Source organism: Lygodium microphyllum, chromosome 4 (assembly GCF_053477565.2).
Source record: "Lygodium microphyllum isolate KBCC chromosome 4, Lygodium_microphyllum_v1.1.10, whole genome shotgun sequence".
Taxonomy (NCBI): domain Eukaryota; kingdom Viridiplantae; phylum Streptophyta; class Polypodiopsida; order Schizaeales; family Lygodiaceae; genus Lygodium; species Lygodium microphyllum.
Window position 1 is genome coordinate 175,072,056 of NC_141138.1, and position 22,796 is coordinate 175,094,851.

Consider the following 22,796-nt stretch of genomic DNA (forward strand, 5'->3'; position numbering starts at 1 on the left):
AGACATGCACTAATTATCCTGAGTATGATTTTTGAACAAGCTTCAAATTTCGCAAGTTTCTTTTATTGACATGGCAAACAAATGTATTAAGAAGCATATGAGAGGGGTCAATTTCTTGTCCATGTGAGAGAAATAAGCATCACCATGAACAATGAAAAAAATCATTTTATGAGGGGGATATATACCATAGTATGCTAGGAAAGTGATGATTATGTTTGACCAGGAAAGTAGTAAAATGCTTATCCAATCCAACCAATCTAGAAGGTTGTAAGGCAAGATGAGTCAATCTCTTCAAGAGTTCTACTATTGATTAAGTCGATTTATAAGACAAATATTTATGTAAACTAGGTTAACTATTGCATAATAACTATGAAATTAAATCACATCATTGCTCTCTAACATGTTATGAAAATCAACATGTAACTAACGCCATGAATATGATCATGCTATGTAGATAGCACGACCCATGGTAAAGTCAGACCACATCAATGCTCTCTAATATGTTATGGAAATCAACATGCAACCAACCCCAACTAATGTGATAACACTAATGGTGAAATGAAATCACATTATTGCTCTTTGATTGCCAACTTGACCATATTACTCACGTGCACACTCTATGAAGGAATTTGTGCAAATTGAGCGAGTTGTATTTTTCTCTCTTAGTTACCATACTATTTGTTGCATTTCCACCAATCAAGGAAAACTAGTTGCCACATTAACAAGGTTAAAATCCATAAAATCAAAAGGCCAAGCATTATGATTACGCTTGCCGCCAACATATGAAACATTATCATAAGCTAAAGCTTTCAATTCTTTTAGAAGGGCTACATTATAAGTAATTGAGGACTTATCATTTAAGCCTTCCCACTTGGTTACAATTTGAGTAAGCCACCTTTAAAGAGCTAGTGCTTATTTACGATCGCTCTGCTTATTAGCTACAATAAGTACATGCACATGCATACATACATACATACATATGTATGTGCATATACATGCATACATACATTATTGTACTTATTATTACAAGTGCCATCATTGGCTCAGTGCAATAAGCATTTCTTTCTAGTGGATTATTCTCTTCATCAAACATCTTCACTTTGTTGGTTACACATGCTTTCCCAAATAATCTAATAATTTCCAATGGGACATCTTGAAATCAAAAGGAATCCAAATTGAAGAGTTCATAGGCACATAGGTTTACAAAAAAGTTGAAAGGCCATATTATAGTTAAATGTTAATAGAACAAGCCTAATATATTTAGTGTGTGCTCTAAGTATTCAATGCACATATACACACACTTAGTATGATGGAATAGAAAGCAAATCATAGACATCGCTATATGGCCATGCAACTTTCTTACATGCTACTTGAAAATATATCTTTTGGATTGAGAGATGTTCCAACCAATACTAAGGAACATAAGTCGTACCAATAGTTGTATATTTACACGTGTGAAAACCTTTTATCTTAAAAGTGTCAATGTTGTCGTAAAAGCAAGTTAAGAAACTAAATTGAATAAAATACATCATTTTCCTATTCAATTTTGAATATCCCCACTAAATGATACTCTTCTATTTGTAAAAGAGATATTTGATATCCCAATTAAATGATACTCCAAAGATTGAGGATTTTCACCTTCCATCACCTTTGAGCATTTCCAAAAAGACCACACCTCATCCTCTCTCTCTCTCTCTCTCTCTCTCTCTCTCTCTCTCTCTCTCTCTCTCATACATTGGTTACAACTCCAAATTCAATCAAACAATGGAGTCTTTGAACTTGAAAGTGACAAGTGTAACCCATCCTAATTTACATGGCCACAATGAGAAGAGATGGATTTCTTAAGGCTTAGTAAAGCATTTTGAGTTCTCATAAAATTGAGATTTTTACATGACTACAAAGATCCTCAAACCATACAATGTCCTAACAAACATCCTAGATTATCATTTCCTTTTTTTAGGATTTTACAATGATCTACCAAAAAAACATGAGTCCATATCAAGCGACTCACTTTTGTTAAGATTTCATGGGAATATCAGAAACCCATTCATATGTCAAAGCGACTTAACAATAGTGATAAAATCCAAGGACATAAAAATGTTCTTTTATGAGGTTTGAGAAATCAATGTATTTGAGGTGAATCCTTCATTATTTTGTCTCAATTTTAAACAATATTTAATAAAATTGAAGATTAGAATTCCTTACAAAGGAGTCTACATGAGCAAAAGCATGTGTAAAATACAAAAGTCAAAGTACATACGTAATGCTAAGACCATCCCTAGTACAGTTACATTACAATGCTTATGAGCAAACATCTATGAAACTTGCAAAGGCCAAAAGATTTACACCAAGCTTTGGATCTTCATCATTATTTGATACCTTAAACAACATGACTCAATGACATATGCGTGCATAAGAATAAATGGGACACATAAATGTAGTTGTGCAAAGTAGTTGAAAAACCTATGACTAAAATGGAGGTAAACAATCGATAAGAACATAAAGTGGCCCAAACTATGGCCTTATTAGGTAACAATCACTATCAATCTACCACCCTGTTGAGATATTAGCAATCACACCTAATGTAGCCTCTTAGTATGAGGCAGTTTGGGATGAAGACATGCAGGCTGCAGGAATCCCATATGCACAGAAAGGAAAAACTGTACCCATCCAACAACTATAAAGCATTGTACTTAACTACCACTTTTCATATGAATAAATACATGATGATGCTTTTCTTTATCAGTTGTCAGTATTGCACTTGTCAATCTAATACAAAAGATTGTGTTTATGAGTCCAAGCTTCAATCTTGGAACCTAATTAACTTGTGTAATAGTCAAGTCCAGTGTCTCTATCATCATGAGTTCATTCTTCTTCTTCCATCCATCGTCGCTCACTGCCATGTCCTAGATCCCACACATTTTCACATGGTATCAGAGCCCAGTCGAGCATGGCATTGCTTCTCCAACCTCTCTTGGTTCCTCTCAACCTCTACCCAACTCACATCTAGCTCAGTGTGAGTGTATGACTCCAATTTCTCACTTGAACCCCATAGCCACTATTTGGTAGCAATAGCCAGACAGGATATACAACACTTGGAGCTTCTATATCTGACTCTACAGGCCAAATCAACTCGCGATTCCTTCTGTGGACATCCTTCTCTACTCAGTGACATCTCAGAATGCAACATTGGCCACTATATGATTCAACATTGACGAAATTCAATGTACTACTTAGAATCGTGCCTGCTGTTAATCGTACTGCTGGCATGCTGCATGCAGACTACGATCTTGCCTAGAATCATAGGGCTTTAGAAGCCCATTAACCAAGCTTCATTACCATATAAAAATTTCTCAAACTAGTTGAGGACACAATGCACACAGACTGAAAAACCAAGGCTTTCCAGAAACCCTAGAGTTGGCAACCATAGCCGACTTCTCAAAAGCTTCAATTTTCTTCATTTTCTCACTCCTATTGGTACATTGAAGCTGCTGCCACTCTTATCTAAGCTCCCAACTCATTTTCCAACAAGAATTCAAGTAAAATTTATCCATCAACAGGGAGGGGACTTAGGTTGAAGGACAAGACAAGCATCAAGAGTCAAGTTAAACTCAAGCAACAAACATTAGATTTCAAACTGGTATCTTTTAATACTGCACTACCAATGCTAGTGTCTTTTGATACATAATAAGACCAACCCATTGTTAGTTGTGGATACTAATTTCAAGTCATGTCAATGACAAGCAAGAAGATTTCTATGTGGATACACTTCATGAAGAGTAGCATGACTCATGTTGCTTAACAACACTATATGGAAGACTTGTTTGTCTTACTTCCAAAGAATGATGAGTTATAAGCATTCAAGTGTTATCATTATTTAAAGAAATGCCTCCTACCTTGAAGATAGTACAAGATTTTGAAGTCATCTCCGCTGTCTCAAAGACAATGATACATTTGCTTAAGGAAAACATGGACATAAAGACTGATGCAACTGTTGCAAGTAAAGTCAATGAAGCAGATCAAGAGGACCAAAAGAACAAGAATAAGAAGCAGTAGCAAAAAAATCATGAAGACTTTGAAGTGGCAAACAAAGTGAAGTACAAGTATAAGAAGCTAGACAAGAACTACAATGAATTGAAGATCCATACCAAAGAAATGATGAAAACTCCAAGGGCCTACCGATTCTTGATCCCATTTTTTATTGACCTCTTTAGCCTTGTAATGTCTAGCCCAAATGTCTTTATCATAAGCTTGTAAACTCCTCATGTAGCCTTGTACTACAACCTCTGTAAGGCCCCTGTTACAGCCTTTGGATGACCATCATATTTGTGGTACCCACATTTAGCCTTTTCTGCAACAGCCTCTGGTGTTTTGCCACGTTTTTTGTGTGCCCACTTAGCAGGTGTTACTTTTACTAAAGCATGTACACAATTTGTACTTTCTGGTTGTGATTGAGTGTTAAAATATTAAAAATCACACCTAATGTACCCTCTTTGTATGAGTCAATTTGGAATAAAAACATACAAACTGTAGAAATCATATATGTACAAAAAGGAAAAATTATACACATCCAATAACTATAAAGCATTGTACTTGACTACTACTTTTCATATGAATAAATACATTATGCTTTTCTTTATCAATTAGTGTTAGTCTTGTACTTGTCAATCTAATACACAAGATTGTGTTTATGAGTCCGAGCTTCAATCTTGGAGCCTAATTCACTTGTGTAACAATCAAGTCCAGTGTCTCTGTCATGATGAGTTTATTTTTCTTCTTCCATCCACTGTAGCTCACTGCCCTGTCCTAGATTCCGTACATTTCCACACCCTAGCAAAAAAAGCAACACTAGAAGGCTACTATGGCTCCATCTCCAACGCGACACGGTTCTTTCATACTAACAAATCTCATTAAATGAATCACATGGCAAGACTTCAAAAAGCTTTTAATCACACTGCATGGTCGATTACTTTTCGTGGTTGGATATTATAAATTTCAATATAAGCTTTGCACAAGTAGCTTGTATATTTTCATACAAGCCCAATAACATCATATCCTCAAAAACACGCCAAATCTAAGTTGAAAAGCAATGTTTCAAACTAGTATTGTGCATATGATTAGCTCATATTAAACTCTATTCAAAAGCAACTACATACAAACAATTGCACAAGAAAAGTCATCGTAGTACAATTTGAACCTTCCAAGTTCCCAATGTCTTAAAACACTGCTTAAGTTACAATAGAGACTTCATGCACTATAAGTTACGATATGGCAATACATCACTCACTTTACAAGGTTGTAAGTTATCCCTGTGACAATACATAGTCCATATTAAGTGAGATCTTTAATATGTGAGAATATTTACCATAAAAGTTTATCTTTGACTCAAAACAACAATGTTAAAATTTAAATGACCCTAAAATTTTGGTAAAACTAGACGTTTTAAAAAATGAGGATTTTCAAGCCATAGATAAGACAAGAATGTCCTAGGGTACTATCTCGTTATCAAGCTTCTAGCATATGCTTTTGACCTTCGACTCAAAACAAGATGCTAAATTTAAAAGAGGACCCCAAAACATTTGTAGACCTCAATACTAGACGTTAAAAAAATACAAGGGTTTTCAAGCCATAAGCAGGACATAAAAGTATCCTAGGACACAGACTTGTTATCAAGCTTCCAGTATATTATCAATGCCCAACTTCAATTCCTTTTATTAATTATTCATGTCACATGGCATCTCACTCGTTACTTTGTATATTGAAGTTACCCCATACACTCCTCGTTTCAACAATCCTTCATTTGCATTCTTTGAGCCCAAAAGAAGCATGTCTTTGTCTTTGAGACTAGCTATGCTTGCTTTTGAACTTCAAATCTGGATATTAAACTTTTGATACTTGTGTCCGACAAAATATAAACACAATCGATCATTTATGCTTGTGATGGCCAAAAGTACTAACTATGCATATGACTTCTTTCATAAAAATAATACAACTTATTAGTAGTGGACTATTTGAACATACATGGAATTTGGCAAAAACTCTCATTACTCCTTGCTTTAATGAGTTCTTCCATTAACTATTACAATATATAATATTGGACTATTTGATAATACATGGAATTTGGCAAAAGCTCTCTCTCTATCCGCCAACAATCTTCAAGTTGGAATAACCTCCCTCAACCTGTAAATCCACAAACCAGTCTTCTCTCAACATGCCAATTGGCCAACAATTTGTGTTCTCGTATTTCCTTTTCTCTTAAATATAAGGGTGTGTTCTCGTATTTCCTTTTCTCTTAAATATAAGGGTGTGTTCTGTTCACGCATGCAAGCATGAGCCCTTTCTAATCTCCTTAATCACCTTCCCCAACAGTGCAAAGGCAGCACCTAGTGGTGAAGTTTAGACTTAAGCTCTTGCCTAGCAATGAGACAGACCCAAGACTTCCTCACCGCTCTTGGCATCACTACTGAAACCAAATGTTGGAACCTTAATTCATCTTTGGGGCCTTGTTTGTGTGTGTGCGTCCGTGTGTGTGCGCGCGCCCGTGTGTAAGGACAACCTCCCCTACAGACCTCCACCACTCTAGCCTACCCCATGTACCTTCGCTTACCTCGCCCACTCCCACCACCAACTATTCTCACCTACTCATTCACCCACCCCCCTCTGCTGCCTTGCTCAACCACTCACCTACCACCACCTACCCCCCTTACCCTCCTATCTTTTGTTATCCTTGCCTTTCCCCATCTATCCCCACCCATTCATACTTCCTCGATCGACCACTCACCCATCACCATTACCCATCTACCTCGGCATATCCTAATAGTGCCCTTGCCTACCTTCTCTTATCACTACCCCCGTCTTGTCCCTTGCCTACCCCCTCATTACAATCACCTATCCCCCAATACAGTTGCCCACCTTTCAACAACCCCCACCTTCCCTTGCCTATCCATCTCTATCCACATATGCCCCCATCTATCCTCTTATATACACCCTTCTCTAACCAGCCATCCTACCTACATCCCACTACCCTCACCTATACCCCTCTTCCCCCCTAGCTACCCCTTCTGTTCCCCTGTATCCCTTGCCTATCCCCTTTGTCACACTTAAACAACCCCCACCTTCCCTTGCCTATCCATCTCTATCCACATATGCCCCCATCTATCCTCTTATATACACCCTTCTCTAACCAGCCATCCTACCTACATCCCACTACCCTCACCTATACCCCTCTTCCCCCCTAGCTACCCCTTCTGTTCCCCTGTATCCCTTGCCTATCCCCTTTGTCACACTTAACCATCCCCTTGTACCACTACCCACACCTACCCTTCCCAGCCTATCTCTACACTTCTCCTTCTCATTATGCCTAAACTATCCCCCTGTAGCTTAGTTATGCTCACCAATTCCCTTATACTGTTACCCACATTTTACTACCCACACCTCCTTTCTACCCATCTCTACCCTCACATGCCCTCATCTACTCTCCTCTACCCTTGTTGACCACCTCTAGCCCCGGTTATGTAAACCTATCCATCCATCTCCACCCAACCTACCACCACCCTCCAATCCTGCCCTCCACCGGCCACTCCATCCTCCCACCACTATTTGGCTACAATCGCTGCTCACACTGCCATCACCACCACCCTCCACCTCTCTCTAGGTAGCTGACTTGCCATTTCCCAAATCTACTCATCAAAATCTACATCCCAATCTATGCAAGGAAAAACTCAATTCTTAAAGAGTCTTTGTTCCTGCCCACGAGATGCAAATATAAGATCCTCTCCAAAACCTTAGTGGCAATGAAAGATTGGACTTCCATAACAATGATACACAATTTCCTAAACATACTAACAGCCAATACTTGAAACATCCTCAATAAATACATCCAAAAATCATTAAAGATGTCTTGCTCTGTCATCACATCCTTTGTCAACAGTAACTGCCAGTTCCAACCTTTGAAAGTCAAATGCACAACATAATCATGCTGGAAATCTGAAACCAAACCATGTCTTACCTTCATGACAACAGATTAAATGATCACATTAGAACTGGATTCCTGATTAGCGAGTCCTTACCAGCACATACAGAAAAGCTTCTTAAATAAGGTTAATACTTAGGTCTAACTATTACAGCCTTGAAGGTGGTTTTTGTAAACCAGCCTTCAGTCTGAAGGAAGCTAAACTATATTTACAAAACTAGTTTACATATGCACCTGGCCAAATGGTATGCGAACAAAAAGTTGCCCATGACGTGTAAAAACTGCAGATGTCTGGCTAGCATCAATCGGGGAAGCTAAGTTTACAACCTAACAACACAAGATTCCACAATCAGAGTGCATATGACATCATCAATATACTCAAGTGTACAATTTAACATCTCTCATTGTCTGACCAGTGGGGTTTCCCTCAAAATTCTGATGCTTAGGATTTGCAAAAACAAACCTTTCTGAAGGCCGTCACTCCCCAAGGATTGTTAGCCTGCTCTGGTTCACCTGCAATAACAAGCTGTCCTCCAGGCTCACACTGAACTCGTACCTGCATTTTCAGCCCAACAATCCATGGAGCCATTTCATCAACTGTACTTTGTCACATAGGCCCTCCTCACAGTAAAATCAGATTAATGAACCAAATTGAGACACGCACACACTGTGTGTGTGTGTGTGTGTGTGTGTGTACCCATTACAAAGAGAGAGAGAGCTCCATTACGAAAAAAAAGAGAGAGAGAAAGCGTGTGTGTCTGTGTGTGAACACACTGTGAGAGACCAGATCCTTGAGCACAAGCTCGACGTGGTTGGGCAGAAAGACATACTTACAGAACCATAGGACAGGCTGGTTTCAGAAGGGGATACACAACACGAGATCATATACTCACACTTCGGGCTATCATAGAGGTCACAAGGGAGGAGGACATATTGCTGCTTTGTAGACTTCCATAAGGCCTTTAACACAGTCCCACAAGCCAGGCTTATGAGGAGACTACAAGACATTGGAGTGCGAGAGGAGTTACAATGGGGGATTTATGCCTTGTATGAGTCAGTAACAGGTAGAGTAAATGCACACCAAGGGGATTGTCAGATAAAGTTACCAGCGCAATCGGGTGAAGCAGGGATGCCCATTGTCACCTACCCTGTTTGGCATTTATATTGAAAAGATAGCAGACTATATAGACAGATTACAGGACCCTGGTGCATGGCTCACAGAGGTGATGATACCCATTCTAGTGTATGTAGATGATATTGTGCTGATCTCTGACTCACTTGAGGGCTTGCAGCAGCATTTGGATGCACTACATACCTTTTGCAGAGACAGACACCTCTCATTGAACCTTGGAAAAACAAAGGTTATGGTGTTCAATACCATGCCAGCTTGGGTGACCCGTTCAGAATATTAGTGAACTTTTGGGATACAAGTAGTTGAGATTGTCAAATCTCATGTATACTTGAGTGTGACCTTCAAAGGCCAAATTTTCCCATGCAAGAAGCAGCAGAAGCTAGGCTAGCACAAAGTTTTCCAGCACTGGGAGCACTTGAGAGACAATGTGCAAATGTACAGTTCTAGGAACCATGCACCACACTATGGGATTTTGTTTACATTGATCACAACTTCTCTATGGAGCAGACATCTGGGGGCCTTGCCTCTACCACACGAGAAGAGAGCCACTTACAAGGCAAGGAGGACCGGAGAGAGACTTCTATAATGGATGGCAGCCATAGCAGCATGGAACATGGAATAGGGAACGCGATAGGAAAGGGGAGGCACCCTTCCAGCACCTTCTATACATCATATTGCTATTTAAAACAAAATTAATAATTCATTGTGCTTGACCAAGAGGAGGAAACGGTCGCATAAAAGACAGGAGAGAAACTGAAAACCAGTCTGCCCATCCGACACAAGGTGCCGAAACAACGTTTCCCTGTTCCCGTCTTGGTCTGAAACGGCCGTTATATTTTGGGATACTATGATGTCACCACTGGCACTTGTTGACCAGTTAAATGCCCTAGGCCAAAACTGACACCAATCACCACCTAGCACTTGTCCAATATAACTTATTGCAACTTTTGTCTTTGACACCCCGACATCTCAAGGTCCTTGGTCTGTCATTGCAACTTAGCTGACTTGCACAACACATGCACCTCACATTTGCACATTTGATTAATAATTAAGCTGACTTGCACAACATGTGCACCTCACATTTGCACATTTGATTAATAATTAAATCAAATGCTAAGCCAAGCATTAAAAATTCACGTCCCTATGACAATATGCAGAATTAAGAATTCACATCCCCGTGACAATATGTATATGGAACATAGCATTCCCCACAACGTTTCTTCAAGTTGGAACATTCCCAACAGGGAATGTTGTCAAGGACGTGACAAAGTACATTCCTAGCAGTTGGAGCACGTTCCCCATTCCTATCCATGAAGGAACAGCACTCCCCCATCCCAAGCCCCCATTACCTCCATTCCATGTTGCTATGATGGTATCCCATGGAGAGACCATTGGTGATGATGATAGCATGTACTATGTAAAATGTTAGTGCACCATGAGATCATTAGAGCAAAGCTAGGCGCTGCATCTTTAGTCACATAGGCCCTATTTAAGGCAGTGACATTTCTTCAGAGACTATGAAAACTCCCACAAGTGAGATACCCCTACCTAGCACTCATGGCCTCTAGACAGTTAGCAACAAAGGAAGACACACATTGCTGGTATGCCCAAATATACACATGGCTAACCCTACATGGGATGAGGATAGACACATTCCCACCTTTTGACTACAGTCCTGATTGTCCTACACTTTGACTCAATCAGCTAGAACTAGACCAAATGATTAGAATAGATTTTGTGAGAGCGACTACTGAGAGGACCTAGGTGAACTGTAACCAGCCTTCCTTCCATGGGTGGGTGGTAATTCCCTGATTACAACTTAGTTACAGCAATAACATTTATTACAAAACTGATTAACTTACAATCTTGGACAATGGACAGGTTGTTGGCCCCAAAACTGGTGCCCCCTTGCGTATTTCTTTAACTTGATTGAAGAAGAAGTTGATGTACAATGGGATTCTCTCAATCCCTTTCAGTATTCCAACTCCCCTCGCTATCCAAAATGACCAGCAAGTCTTCAATTTGATTTGCCCCTTAATTTGTGTTGTCAATTGGTATTTATCTGCTTTAATGGAGATGGAAAATGCCCCAAATTCATTTATTTGTTGGTACCTCCACTTGAATTTGCCTGGACATACCTAGGGAGCTTGTCTCTCCTATGGTTAGACCTGTCACCCTGACCCACTTGCACAATTCTCTCTTGCACTCTGCCTTAGTACCATTGCAATCAATTGTGGTAAGCACTGCACGATTGGCCATGAAATGTACACTGTCCTCATCAAGCAAGTCCAATAGCTTCCAGCTACCGAAAGTGCGGTGTCCTCCCTGTATTCAATTATGCTACATTGTGCAGTCACAATGCAAAGGATGTCTCATATACCTTCATGTGTACTTCTGCTCAACATGGATAACTTTTCTTCATCCACACATTGTTACGAGAAACTAGCCCACAGTCTTCTAACTACGTAATATCTAAGTATGCACGGGCACTCACATAATATCTGCACCGAAGTATATACACAGTTTGGGTCCTCAAGTGCAGGACAATACTCTCAGCTTGCTTAGAGTTCAATCTGTCTCCCAAACTAATCAAATATGTCTTGTGCACGATAAGAAGACTAGCACTACCCCTTAGGGAGAGACCACACGAGAGTTTTTCAAATTGCAGGTGTTGAAGACCCCAACGAAAGTGTCATTCGATCTCCATCAACACCCAACTCTGAATGCTTATCCCTTACCATCCGACAAGCCTGCAAAGAATCATCATATGTATAATCCCCAACAAATCAACACTTGTGCTGGCCATCAATGCAATCCCCAACACAGAATAGCCCTACCGCCAACTCCACCAACCTTCCACCAGCCACCTTGGCCATCAACAGGCCCCCAGGACCTTCTTCCACATTACCACCAACACTCCTCCATGAAAACCACAGGCGTCCTTGCCACCTACGTCTTTGGTGCATGCTACAGCCTGCTACCTACGACGGTGAGTGCCATGGGACTGGCACTCGTCTAGGAGGGGGGTAATCTTAACCCTCAAACGAATGAAGGTGGAAAATTTGGAAAAGCTAAAGCAGAAGACAAAGACAAAGGCCAAGGCAAAGAGAAACGGAAGACAAGGACGCACAAGGAGAAGAGTCCTAAATAAGGGAGAAAGGCGCACAAGGAAAAGCGCAAATCAACTTTTGTAAAAGAGCGGAAGCGCATCATGGTTTAATTCAAGGAGGCCGGGCTCTCACCCTGACACACTTCTCGAGGCTGCTGCTAAACGCTAATTTCTGGTGCAAATTAGGGTTTATAGCAGAGAAATCGGAAATTTCTCAGCCTTTGGTGATGTCAATGCTATAATCTTTGGAGCAGGACTATAGAAAGGTTGGGAGATGAACGAGAATGCTGAGGAGAGAGAAATTTTAGAATTTCTTTGCGAAGAATTGAAGAAAATCAGTCATTTATTATTGTTGTCTTGTCTCAATAGCTTGTAGATGGGAAGAACTAAAGAAAATCAGCCATTCACTACTGCTGCCCTATCTCAACAACCTAGAGATGCTGTCACCTCTTGTTGATTGGTCTTCTCCTGCACCTAGCTACCTCAGAAGGTCCTCCAATGGCTGTAGATCAGACCAACAACATCACCTCCCTCTCTCGTATAGGCTGAATACACTAAAATGCATCTCTCCAGTCTTCAAAGACGTTTTTCAGTCTTGCATGGGCATTTTTGACAAGTGACACCCTTCTCAAATGGTTTTTCCAGCATTATCCATAATTAAATATTAATTTCCAATCTTTAAATATTGAAAATTAATCTAACAATTATTTTGGTGCCCAAAAAATAATCTAATTAGCCAATAATTAAATTGGCTAGGCAACTTCCATTCACGAGTGTCTCTGCGCCATCTTTGACCATCAGATTGGCATTAGGTACCATTAAATACAACTTCTCTAGTGTTACCAATAACTGACACTTATGGCCAAATGAATGACCTAGGCCAACAACTGGCACCAGATACCATCAAGTACCTGTGCGGCATAACTTATAGCAACTTTTGCCTCTGACATCCCGTCATTTCCTAGAGTCTCGGGCTTATAGATTTACTCTAACCCCAGTTACACCTCACATGTGCAACATTTACTTAACCATGTGATTCAAAATTAATCCACATGTTAAGTGAGGTTTCAAAAATACATGTCCTCATGACATGAACCCTATGCAACAATTAGACACAAAGATGATACTCTACTGCACACACTTATTGCACCTCTCTCATAATGGATTTGTCACATACCCATCATATGTGGATACACACCTCTCACATAGCCTTTAATGTACCATTTGTCAAATCCATACTTCATCACACCAACCATGGATAGAAACAGGTCAATTTGAGGATATCATGCCAAAGGATCGAATCTATCAATTATACAGGATAGAGAAGCTTTACATATGCCTACACTGTCTACTATGAGATTAGAGAGAGATACTACTGTCATAGGTTACATAACACGAGAGAAAAGAGAAAACAAAAAAACACTACAAAGGGAGAACTCAGAGATATGCTCGAGAAATTGAATCCATATACCAAACACAAGACAATCACATACAACAGTGAGTGGCTTGCGAGTACCAGCACGAACTCCCTCTCTCCAACGAGGCCTATACTAGAATTTGTAGATGATGAATGACTCGTTGTGGAGAAGGGAGCCAAAGTATGAAGGCCAAAAATATGCCAAGAAAATGATTAGGGGCTAGATAATGCCAAAATAACCATCATAATTAAAAATACCTAAAATAATCAGTAATGCATGTCCCATTAAGGCACATGCCTAGACTCACTCATGAGCTGACAAGATAGCTAACATGACCTAGCCATTTTCACTATTAACAGATATGAGTCATTATTGCCTGCCACAGGAGACGTCTAGAGAGATACCTTAGCCCCTATGAGGAGGATCCTAGGATGAAAATAGACAACATCTCCAATTTTTTTATTTTTTTCAAATTTATTTCATACTTCTAGTTTTATTTATTTCAATACTACATTTTAAATCTAAAGATTTGATTTACTTTTTTAAACATACTTTGATTAGACTTTTTGATGAGATATCTCTACAATTGTACTATATGCTCAAGTCTCATAGGCCACTTTTGTCTTTTGCACATCTCTCTCTTTTTTTTGTAATGAGTAATATATTATATCAAATCCCCAAAGGAATACAAAAGTCACCACAAAGGAATAGAAGATCTTTCTGTATGCCAAGAAACTAAATCCTCCCCCGAGAAAGAAGATCAACATGCTAAATGAGGTCTAGTTACCAATGTAGAAGACCCTTAAGAGTCTAGCAATATGTCCCTCACACTAGCAACGGAGACAAAAACAAATGCATTCTAGTAACCCACTGATGCCAACAACCCCAAAATCTAAGAAAGTGGGAGAAAGTGGAACAAAATTTTCATACATGGCTACGCTAGAGTGGGATATTTTGTCCAAGCAAAGACCCTGTCAAAGGGACACGACAATGGGCCAACCATAGCTTTCCAAATATCAAGCAAAAGGATCATGATTTTCCTACTTGAAGGCAAGAAATAAATCTATGATGAGATTCACACAAGTAGGGCAAAAAAAACAATTATCATTCGAGATTTGGTGCTTTCAAAGAGCCGAGGCAAGGGGAATTCTACAAATCAGTAGTCTCCAAAGAAAGACCTTGCATCTGAACATAGTCCTATGTAGCCAACCTTCCATCATATTCATTTTCCACCAAGCCTTAGATTTATGTACGCCCCAAAAAAAGTTGGCTTTGATCACTAGCCAACGATGATCCTTAATCATGAGATGATACACCTAATTAGTCGAAGCCTTATCAAGATTGAGACAACCTACAAGATCCCAATCCTTATAAGAGCAATCAAAATCAAGGGTCAAAAAGCATTGCCTAGGCTGCAATATGGTCTCGATCTAGCCCCATAAGTCGTGGTAGGAGCAAGGCATTTGAAAAAGCCTCCTAACGTACGGAGAGACGTCATGAAGGGAGAAGCCCAAGTGGAAGCCCGAGCAAGCGGAAGCAAGAGAGGTGTGAGCTATGGCAGATGAAGCAAGAGAGAAAGAAAGAAAGAAAGAAAGAAAGAAAGAAAGAAAGAAATTTATATTAACGTCTACGAAAGGCCAAGTTGGCCTATGAGACCAAAACGTTACATATAAAATGTCTGGGAAACTTTCCAGGTCCCAATAAAGCTACCATCTAATGCTATGATAAACTAATTGAGTAGGTACAAAATGATATATAAGCTGGGTACAATTCATATGTGTTCCAAGTATGGTGTGGAACTGCTCATGGAGCTTGGTCATCCTAAAATGTCCCACATGGGTCTATCTAACATCAAGAGGCTGAATCGGTAGGGCATGGGCCCTCCAGTGGCAGCGTATATCCCTTGTATCCTCGACATGTGCCTCTTGCGGGGGTGGGGGCTGATTGGGCATGGGCGCTGAGCTTTGTTTCTTGTTGTGGCTATGGCTAGGGTGGTCCCCTGCTGCCAGGAGGTCAATGGGGCTGGTGGGGGCTCGGGGGTGGGGATGGTAGTTGACTCTCGGTAGAATTCTGTGAGCAGGCGTTGGCCAGCTCCCTGTCTTTGCTCCGACGTCCAAAGGAGGTGGTCTCTGTGGCATCGTATTTCCAACAAGAAGAGCCCAAGACATCTCTGGTCCTTCAAATCCATCACTTTGGATAGTGGCCCGAATCCTTCTCTGAACAGGTAGTGGAAGCTTCCTCGGATCTCATAGTACGCTGGGCACCTACATATGTAGTGTTCTTCTATCTCCGGCTCGAGCTAGCAGATTTGGCAGATCCGATCTTCTAGGGGGAGGGGGTGGGCCCTGTATCTACCTCTGTCTCGACCCATAGCTGGTGTAAAAATGTACGAATCTATCTGATGGCGCTTCTGACTCCATGGGACAAGTGTGTGTCCATGTAGCTTGGGCGGGTAATGAAGCCGTCTGGAGATATGTGTAGGAAGTGCTCCCAGTAGAAAGTCTTCTTTGTCCCTAGGTCTTCTGTAGGAGTCACCCATGTCTTGGCCGTGTGTTGCTGAATGATGTCCATTCTGATGATACAGTTCACCTCCTCCCGACTGAGCTCCAGTTGGGGGCAATCTAGGTTGTATTGTAGTGGGGGGAGGTGATCCATGTGTAGGCCATGTGGCCGTAGCCAGATCTCTGTTCGAGCATACCAGCATTCAGTGTCCCCTTGCAGTGCTAGCTGTTTGGATGACTCCAGCGCGAGTCTAGGGTACCGATGCCGGGGCAAGTCCCATAGTCACTGCAAGAAGCCCACTGTTTGGAAGAGGGACTCAGCTACGATGGGTGGTGCCCCCATCTCTGCTCTGATGATCTCGTGTGGCACAGAGGGCTTGCTCCGTATCATCCGTGATATCATAAATACTAGGGGTCTCTCCATCTGCTCCCATCCCTCATAGATGACCTCCTCCTGAGGCAGTGGCTAGTCTTGTGTGGCCCTCCTTGTGTGATAGAGACTGGATCCCCATACGGGGGCCCCGTACAAGAGTATTGGTGTGACTAGTGTTGAGAAACCCTTCACCCGCAGTTTGCATTTTTGCGTTCCTGCATTTTGCGTTTAGGGTTTGCAGCCCAAAAAAGGGGTGTCATCCTAGACTGACTGTGTCTATTTATAGGCCACTCTCTCATTCATTCCTCACGGTTGATTCATTCAATCCGTCATCTCTTCTCTCCAGCCTCTCCACTACCCTCACACCCCTTCACGAGGACATTGCGGTTCGTGGTTCGTAGTTGTCTTCATCATCTTCCTTGTGCTACGACACCCTTGTTCCCTTGTGTCACATTCACTCCATGATTCGGAACTTCATCATTCCATTCATCAAAGTTTCTTCTCTCTCCTCTTCTCTTCTCCATGTTTGCCGAGTTCACTATGTGTTCCTCCCTGTAAACCCTACTATCTTGCTCGTACATCATCTTTTGACATGGTATCTGAGCTGGATCTGCTCAAACAGCGGCAAAGATCCTTTACGCAGTTTGGAGCTGATTCCAACTAGGCGACTACTAGTCCCGTGCAAACCTGCTGTCGTACAGCCTGCCACGTCATCACAATCCTGCTGCCTACGTTTTTAGTCTTTCTCTCTCCTACAGGCTGTCCTTCCTACGTTTTTAGTCTCTCTCTCTCTCTCTCTCCTGTAGGCTGCTCTACCTGCGTTTTTAGTCTATTTCTCCCCGCCAACCCTACTGTCTCGCTGGTACGTCAACTTTGGACACTGTCCAAGTGGCACTTGCTGCATAAGCATTGCGTCTCCACCTGACTCTTTTCCTGTTCCCCTTTTTGGGTCTCAGAGGGGATATTGAGAAACCCTTCACCCACAGTTTGCGTTTTCGCGTTCTGCGTTTGGCGTTTAGGGTTTGCAGCCCCAAAAAGGGATGTCATCCTAGACTGACTGTGTCTATTTATAGGCCACTCTCTCATTCATTTCTCACGGCTGATTCATTCAACCCGTCACCTCTTCTCTCCAACCTCTCCACTACCCTCATACCCCTTCAGAAGGACATTGCGGTTCGTGGTTCGTGGCTGTCTTCATCATCTTCCTTGTGCTACGGCGCCCTTGTTTCCTTGTGTAACATTCACTCCATGATTCGGAACTTCAACATTTCCATTCATTAGAGTTTCTTCTCTCTTCTCTTCTCTTCTCCATGTTTGCTGAGTTCACTCCGTGTTCCTCCCCGCAAACCCTACTATCTCGCTGGTATGTCATCTTTTGACAACTAGAGTGTCAAATAGCCAGAGCTTTGTACGGGGCTTCTGGAATTGTATGCGGGCACATTGGTACTCCATGGATCCGAGGGCTGCATAGCCTCCTGCCAATCTATCTTTTGTTCCCTTTCGCAAAGTGAATCTTGGTCTCAAAAATGTAATCCCCAGATAGACGTATCTTTGGATCACTTCCACGGTTTCCCCGTCGTATGTGAAGGGGGTACTGACCATCGAATCCATTGGGTTGAAGTGTTGTTGAACACCATGACCTTGGTCTTCCCTAGGTTCACGGTGAGGTATTTATCCTAGCAGAAGGCCCGTAGTGCCTCCAATTGGCAATGTAGCCCTTTGGGTGTGTTGGAGATGAGAGCTATGTCGTCCACATATAGTAAGATGGATATCAATATCCCTCCTAGGCTAGATCCCTCCCCTCCCAATCTATCCATGTACTCTAACATCTCATCAATGTAGAGACCAAATAAAGTAGGTGAGAGTGGGCATTCCTGTTTAACTCCAATGGTGTTGGTTATCTCCTTTGACAGCCCCCTGATATTCGAACTCGGCCCGTGACCGATTCGTATAGTGCCAGTATCCCCCAACGCATTTCGGGCGGGACCTCCAGTTCTTGTAGTCTCTACATGAGACTGGCTCATGGTACCGTGTCGAAGGCCTTGCAAAAGTCCACGAAGTAGTAGTATACCTGCCTCCCATGTGCCCTGTCCTCCTCTATAATGGCCCTAAGTGTGAGCATATGGTCAAGAGTGGAGAACCCCCTCCTGAACCCTACTTGTCCAGTCGCCCAATGCTGGTGTTGCTCCGTCCACTTCCTCAGCTCGTGGTTCAGGATGGATCCATAGAGCCTAGCTAGTACATGGCTAACCATGATTGTTCGGTAGTTCGTGGGGATCATGGGATCTCCAGCCTTCAGGATAGTTATTATGGTGTTGGCTGACCAGCTAGCAAGGAAGCCCTCACATAAGGCTCTGCTAAACATGTGGACTAGAAGGGGTGCAAGTACGTCTCGGGCATGGGTCGGGTGCTCTGCTACTAAGCCTTCATGGTCCTCCGCTCGACCATTCTGTAGACTCTCAATGGTGTCCCGAACCCACTCTATGCTAGAGAGAGAGAGAGAGAGAGAGAGAGAGAGAGACTCAAGATGTGGGAATGTCAAGAGTCACAATGTGTGACCAGCCTTTCTCTTTATTCAAATGTCATTGAAAGAATAAAAAATGAAGTGATAGTGATGAACGCCCGCCACCTATAGTGTGCAAGTGCAGGTACTGTCAATATAGTAATAGACGTGCGGCTAGACACAGGTGCCTTTACCCCCAACAACCTCCTACTTAAAGGCGAATGTGTCTCGAGTGAAGAGAAAACAAGAAAAAAATGACAAAGTACAATGTGTACATAGGGGCCATGCATTTCTGCACCATGGACACCCAAGAAACAACACCACCAGCAAAGATAAACATATAGCCATAGGTGGGTTTCCTACTATCCATGTCCTGCATAATCAGAGTCAGTGTACCCCACGACTCTTGTACCCTGGCCACCATAACATATGCACATAACTGTTGTGCCCTTAAAGTACCTCATGATACCCTTGACGGCATCCCAACGCCGCTTGCTAGATATAGCCATATAGCGTGCCACAACTTCCACTGCAAAAGCTATGTCAGGACAAGTGGCTATCATGGCATACATCAAACTACAAATTGCGAATGCAAAAGGGATCTTGGCCATCTCGGCCTTCTACCCATCAAACTATGGACAATTGGCCTAGCTCACCTTCACATGAAAAGGCAAAGGACAACCAATATGCTTAACATCCTGCGTATGAAACCACTCAAGAACCTTCTAGATATACCTCTATGACAAGGAGCCCCTGAGAGCGATCACGCGTAATGCGCATCCCAAGAATATGTGAAGCCTATCCCATGTCTTTCATCTCAAAGCTCTTCTTGAGCTGACTTTTCGAAGCATCCAGCTTACCAGGAGCTCTCCCAGCAATCAACATGTCATCCACATACAGTGCCACAATCAAAAGGCTACCATCACGAGCCTTCTTCGTGTATAAACACGAATCCATATCATTGCATTTATAGCCCTGTGAATGCATAAAAGCATCAAACTTATGGTACCATTCCCTAGGTGCCTGCTTAAGGCCATAAAGGCTCTTTCTCAATCTACACACTAGGTGTTCCCTGGCTTTTTTCTCAAAGCCCTTAGGGTGCTATATATAAATCTCCTCAGACAAGTCCCCCTGTAAGAAAACCATCTTAACATCCGTTTGATAAAGGTCCAAATCTAACTAAGCAACCACGCTAGTACTAGGCGCAGGGTAGTCAACTTGACTACAAGAGAAAAGACTTCCTTGAAGTCAACACTATGCTCTTGTTTAAAATCCTTAGCAACCAATCTGGCCTTATATGCAAGTTTGGGGCGTCCAAGGGTGCTCTTCAACTTGTACACCCACTTGCATGGCAATACACGCTTTCCACCAAGCAAAGAAACTAACTCCCATGTATGATTTTTCTGTAAAGAGCCAAACTCTGACTGCATGGCTCTATCCCAAGAGTGACTATCACCACAGCGTATGGCCACATCATAAGTGAGAGGCTCACCTGCATCTCTCACCATCAAATAATCAACGGAGGGCTCAAACCGCTCAGGCGGACGTCTGACTCTAGCAAAGCATCTCAAGGTAGGTTGAGAAGCCTACACATTCTATCCAACATCATAGTCATGGGCCACTAAAGCATCGACTACTGCTGCAAGCTATCTAGCTAGCTGTATGGGAGCAGGAGGCTCCTCTTGAAATATAACCCTATATATATCAACTATCCGCTCAGACTGCTTATGTATCTTTTCCTCATGGTAAACTATATCATGGCTACATATGACTTTCCGAGCCTGTAAATCCCATAGGCGTCACCTGCATCCCCATAACCAAGAAAGATGCATTTCTCGGACTTAGAATCCAACTTTGTGCGCTTGTCCTTGGATACATGGCAAAAAACCTCGCAACCAAAGACACACAAATAAGCATACGTGGGAGGTTTTCCAACCCACACCTCCTCTACAAGCTGAAAGTTAATAGTACTATTTAAGGATATCGATTGATCAAGTGTATGGCACTAGTCAGTGCCTCAGCCCAAAATTGTTGTGGTAAGCCTGCCTAGCTAAGCATACTACGGAACCTTTCTTGTATGGTCCTATTCATGTGCTCAACCATACCATTCTGGAGCTTCTAACCATAAGCATTTGAACCTATACCCAAATTGGTTCTCAACTAATGCAAGCCAATACTGAAAGATAGCCAAAATATCACATTTCAGCTTTATGGGATATGCCAAGACCTTATGTGAGTAATCATCAATGAATGTGATAAAGTACTTCGCGCCTCCTAACCATTGACAGGGCATAGGTCCACAGACATCAGAATGAACAAGAGCCAAAGGTTCACCCATGTGCAGAGTGCCAGACTTCTTATGCATACTACGTGTCTGTCTGCCATACAAACAATGATCACATGACTCAAAATACTTATAGTCAAGGACCGGAAGACATTGCAAACGAGTAAGCATTTTCATTCCCTTTAAGGGCGTGTGCCCAAGGCAACAATGCCAAAGAGATACATGTGGAATTGCAACCACAAACAAAAAATGACCTACAGATCCAGATACAACCAAGGGATATAAAGTGCCAAACTTGGCACTGCATGCCAGAACAAGGTTTACACGGGTGATCTTCCAAGAAGAATCCCCAAACGAAATAAAGTAACCCTCATCATCCAATGTGCCAATAGAGATAAGACTCTTCGTGAGAGCCGGTACATGTCGAACATTATGCAAAGTAAACATACTGCTTGAACCAAACTGCAACCGAATATCACCAATACCAACTATCTGCGATGCCAAGTCATTCCCAAAACGGACAGATCCAATCATACTGCCATGGAAGTGGAACCACTCGCTATGAGAGGTCACATAAAAGGAAGCCCCTGAATCCATCAACCAAAACTGAGTAAAACTAGGTGAGGCATGAGTCAGTTGTAACTTATCCAAAGAAGAAGCTATAAGCATGTAATCATCATTAGAGTCAGGTTGCTGCACTACATTGATCTCTTTGATCTTAACATTGGACTTAGCATGGACAATGCTACAATCATCAGACTTGTCTTACACTTTCCCTTTGCCCTTTTCCTTGTGCTTGTCATCGCGGATTTTATGGCAGTGCAGCCTAATATGTCCTGCTTTTCCACAATAATGACATGTCAAATCGGACTTATATCCATGAGACTTATTGTGGGACTGTCCACGAGACTTAGAATAAGACTTCAGCGAGTCTTTACCATGGCGGTCATTCCTGCTCTTGCCATCATTGCAACCCCAAACAGTCAAAGCGTGAGAAGTATGAGAAGCATCCACATTCTTCCTATTTATCTTCTCTATCAAGGGTGTGCCCTATGCATCAGACAATTTCAGCCCATTCTTGGACATATTTGCACACATAGCAGTACAGAATGTGTCCTAAAACTCGAGCAATGTGACCGACAAGAACGAAGGTGAAAGATTGTCCTTAAAGTCAATACCTTGCGATAACAACTAGCCAATGATAGCATAAAACTCACTCAAATGCTGAGAAACATTGTTACCTTCCTTCATAAGAAGGTCCATAAGCTCCTTTAGCTAATACATTTGAGAAGCACGGCTCTACTTATCATAGAGATTACACATTTTCTTCCAAAGATCCCATGCAGACTGCCTATCTGTGACAACATTATAATAAACCTGCTTGTTGAGGAACACGATAATCGTGGACCTGCAAAGCTCATCTAAGTCATCCCATATATCATGATCTTGACCTTCACACTTAATGCTCTTGCATTTGATCCACCTAATCTGAGATTTCTGCACC

The 22,796-nt window shown here is 42.0% G+C and overlaps 1 protein-coding gene across 10 annotated transcripts in view; it reads right to left on the bottom strand.

Annotated features, from left to right (window-relative positions):
- Positions 1–4,791: 4,791 nt before the first annotated feature.
- The window catches only part of LOC148037934 (AT-rich interactive domain-containing protein 5-like), an 85,535-nt gene continuing 67,530 nt past the window's right edge, over positions 4,792–22,796 (bottom strand). For 2 of the 10 annotated variants that reach the window (XM_087676963.1, XM_087676959.1), the window contains 3 exons: positions 8,436–8,528; positions 8,207–8,299; positions 5,920–6,180 (listed from right to left, as the gene is read on the bottom strand). In XM_087676963.1, the coding sequence (XP_087533089.1) occupies positions 6,139–6,180; positions 8,207–8,299; positions 8,436–8,528 (228 nt within the window). In that variant the 3' untranslated portion in view covers positions 5,920–6,138. The other 8 variants (XM_087676957.1, XM_087676958.1, XM_087676953.1 and 5 more) reach the window with 8 other exon arrangements.